Source organism: Folsomia candida, unplaced genomic scaffold (genome assembly GCF_002217175.1).
Source record: "Folsomia candida strain VU population unplaced genomic scaffold, ASM221717v1 Fcan01_Sc051, whole genome shotgun sequence".
In the NCBI taxonomy this organism is placed as follows: Eukaryota; Metazoa; Arthropoda; class Collembola; order Entomobryomorpha; family Isotomidae; genus Folsomia; species Folsomia candida.
In genome coordinates this window covers 415,170-418,617 of record NW_019091243.1, presented here as the reverse complement: position 1 = coordinate 418,617, position 3,448 = coordinate 415,170, and the positions used below count along the sequence as shown (strand labels likewise).

General features: G+C 38.2%; 1 protein-coding gene across 1 annotated transcript; it reads right to left on the bottom strand.

Annotated features, from left to right (window-relative positions):
* Positions 1 to 1,139: 1,139 nt before the first annotated feature.
* On the bottom strand, positions 1,140 to 2,595 carry LOC110862225. The gene is made up of 3 exons (XM_022111408.1): positions 2,452 to 2,595; positions 2,236 to 2,340; positions 1,140 to 2,153 (listed from the first exon to the last, which is right to left on the bottom strand). Exons 1-3 carry the CDS (start codon positions 2,593 to 2,595, stop codon positions 1,140 to 1,142), a joined length of 1,263 nt encoding a protein of 420 aa, XP_021967100.1.
* Between the last annotated feature and the right edge of the window lie 853 nt (positions 2,596 to 3,448).

The following is a 3,448-nucleotide window of genomic DNA, read 5'->3' as shown; positions in this document are numbered from 1 at the left end:
TATAATTCTAGTTGCAATTGTGTTAAACACATACGACCTATCATCAATTAAATTGGGGCAAAATGACCCACTTTTCAGGGTCAAAACCTAATCTCAAAAATAATCCGTGGAATGTACATTCTAAATGTACAGTCACATATATTCCCCGTACTGATTCTGTAATAATTCCCTACCGGACTGGTGTTAATTTGTTCCTGAGCGGTAAATATTTCGGCATTACTACGTAAATCGTAATTGTCGATATTACCGAAGCCGGTAGAGTCATAAATGTACTCCGGTAATGATTCAATTTTATTTAATACCAATTGCCCAAGAGTGTATGTACGTAATTATTATCTGCAGGCAGAATCCGACCCCTGGGACAGTGAGAATTAAGATTAAGAGAACATCTCTTCATGTCCCAAATACAAGTCCCCGATCCAGTTGAGCTTATGTAAATTTGTACGTGATTTCACTTTCGGAGAAAGTGAAGCAACCTTTCACATGTATCACTATTCACTCATGTGCATATTCCTGTCACGCTATGAACCTGTGGGTATCCATTATCAGAGTCGTACGATACAAAGGGGGAATCATTCCTTGTCAACTGGTCATTCTCTCAAAGTCGTTCCGAAAGTGAGCACCTACGTAGACATTTAAATACATACTCGCGGTAAACGAGGTGAAAGATGGAGACAAAGTTTTTAATTTTTGTAATCCTCGCGGCACCCTTTTTCATTATTCTGGAAGAAATTCTCTTTCCAGGTCTCGCGTCCAACGTTGAAGGTATAAACATATCTAAAATTTGTAAAACTTTTTTACACTCTAAAAAAATCTGAGTAAAATTTACCCAACTTTGAGTGAAATTTCCACCAACACAACTATTGAGTAAAAGTTAAAATTTATCCAACTTAGCTCAACCTTGAGTAAATTTTACACAAGTAGTTGTGGTATTGTCCGTCCGGTTTCTAATGACGGAATTTTAAATTCAAATCTTCACCGCCTTGTGAGAAAAGTCACTCCCTTTTACACAGTGCCGTAATGAGACTGCTGTTTCATTTTTACTCACATTTAGTTACATTAAATTCCGTCAAGCATACATATATAAAATAATACTTAAAAGACAATCGTGAAAAATTCTCAATGGTAAATATGTATTATTAAAATAAAACACGAGGAGCCAGAGCTTGTTTCCGTCGTTTTGATGACTGTGTTGGTGTCTCATGAATTAATTGATGAGTTTCGTCAGTTAAATTATTTAATTGTTCAATGGGATCGTTTTCATCCTGATCGTCACTAATCTCATTTTGGTCACTGTCGTCATCGCTGTCACTAACATCTGTTTCTGAGTCAGTGTCATCTACATCTAACGGAATGACAATTTGGAACGGTTCAGGAGGGAGTGTTGGAAATCCGTCCAAAATTTCATAATTATTTGCAATTTTTTCAACATGAACAACATTTTTCTTCCAAACGTCCGGATCATACGCTTCTATGTACTCTTGAGCAAGTTCAATTATATCATTAATTTTTCCTGTTGTGTTGTATTTCGCCACATGCTGTTTAATATGTCCCCAAACAAGCTCGATCGGGTTAAGGTCACATTGATATGGGGGAAGGCGCAGAACTTCATGTCCATGAGTTTTAGCGAGTCTGTCAATGAACAAGTGCTCTGCATTTTTTTTCTCGGCCATCACAAGTTTCCATATTTCTTTTTTTATCATTTTTTGATCAAAGGGAATTTGCTTTTTTTTCAGCCACGATTTCATGACCCCAATTTTGTCACCCGATTTGGGAGCATCCGTCGTAGAATGGTAAGATGCGTTGTCCATAACTATTATTGAACTTGGTGGAATATTGGGAAGTAAGCATTTTCGGAACCAATTGTCGAATCCAAATGAGTCCATTTCGGAGTGATAGTCTTCGTCTTTGGTTGTACTACTTTTTAATAGGAGAGCTCCGGGGACAAATCCGTCTTTTGATCCCGCGTGGAGCATAATTAGCCGTGGTCCTCTTCCGGTTTTTTGAGGAAAACTGTGGTCTAATTTCATTCGCTTGGTCCTCATAATTTTTGGCATCCATCCTTTAACTGCTACGGAGTTGCAGCCAATCCACGACTCATCTAGATAGATGACGGGTCGTGGGTTATCGCTAGTAGAATTTTGATTCAGGCGCTGTATATATTTTTGTCGCCAAAGTCTAATATTAGGCTGCTCAATAAGATGGATCCGTCTGTCTATCGCTGTGAATTTATACCCCATATTTCGTAGTAACCTCCAAAGTGTGTCTCTGGAGAACGACGGTGGACCGATGTTTTGCTCCTTGATTTTGCTCCGCAGCATGTTTAAGGTGGGTGGGGCTCTATTTTTTAGACAACAAATAATTCATGTCATAGTTCTGTAATACAAAAGTAAATATCCCAGTTTACATACCTATCCTTGTAGAACGTCTGTACAATATTTTTAATTGCACCTTTGTCAAAGTCATCAAATAGTTTGGGAATACGGCCAGGTGTTTTTTAGGAGACGCAATGTTAGCATTCTTAACTATTCTTTCAACAGTTCTACTTCCAATATTTAATGTCTTTGCAGCAATTTTTATTGGGCTTCCCGACATTAAATCTGGATGTTTTTTATACCTAGTCTGTTCACATAAAGTGTTACTTGCCCATTACTTTTGAACCCGATAAGATAAAATCAAAAGATAAATTGCATTTTGTACGTGAACTGAGTGGCTATCATTGATATTAACTCTTTTTACCTGACCTCATTGGGTCAAAAGTTGTAGGAGCTTAACTGCGCGCGCGCGACAATAATTTTTTACTTTTTACGAGAGAAGAAAAATTCACAATGTTTGCATTAGTGTAGCAATCCAAGTACACGTATTATTTGTTTGGCCAAACTTTTAAAATACTCCTAGAGACATTGTCTATCCATGAGCATACAAGTTCCGTTGGTCCAAGTTCATAGAGGACTCCAGTGATGTCTGACGCTTCGAGCGCCAGAATAACAGAAAATCTCTGTTGCACGCCGAAGACTTTGGCTCTACATAAGGCCTTTCAACTTCAGCGATTAGATGAGGACTGAAAAATGACCCCAGGATAAATGCCTTCTAGTGTAGTAAGCGTCACATGTTAAAGATTTTCCAAACCTAAGCTGTGGTCAGAAAATTAAACTCCCTCCTCAAGCGGCACGGAGAAAAAAATAAAATTCCACCGTGTTTACAGATGAGTAGATCTTCACGGCGGAGGCTTATAAAAATAAACGAAATGGCAGATATTATGCCAAATCTGTCCAGGATTTACCTCCAAAACTAAAAAAGGTCAAATATCGCACCATCCAGGTTTAGTTATCGTTTAGGCGGAAATCGGCGGAATTTGGCAAAAATCGCCCAATTTCCTCGATTACGAAGAGGCGAATGTTTAAAAAGATATTTAGTTAACGGTTTAGTGAAGATGGAACACCCCCTC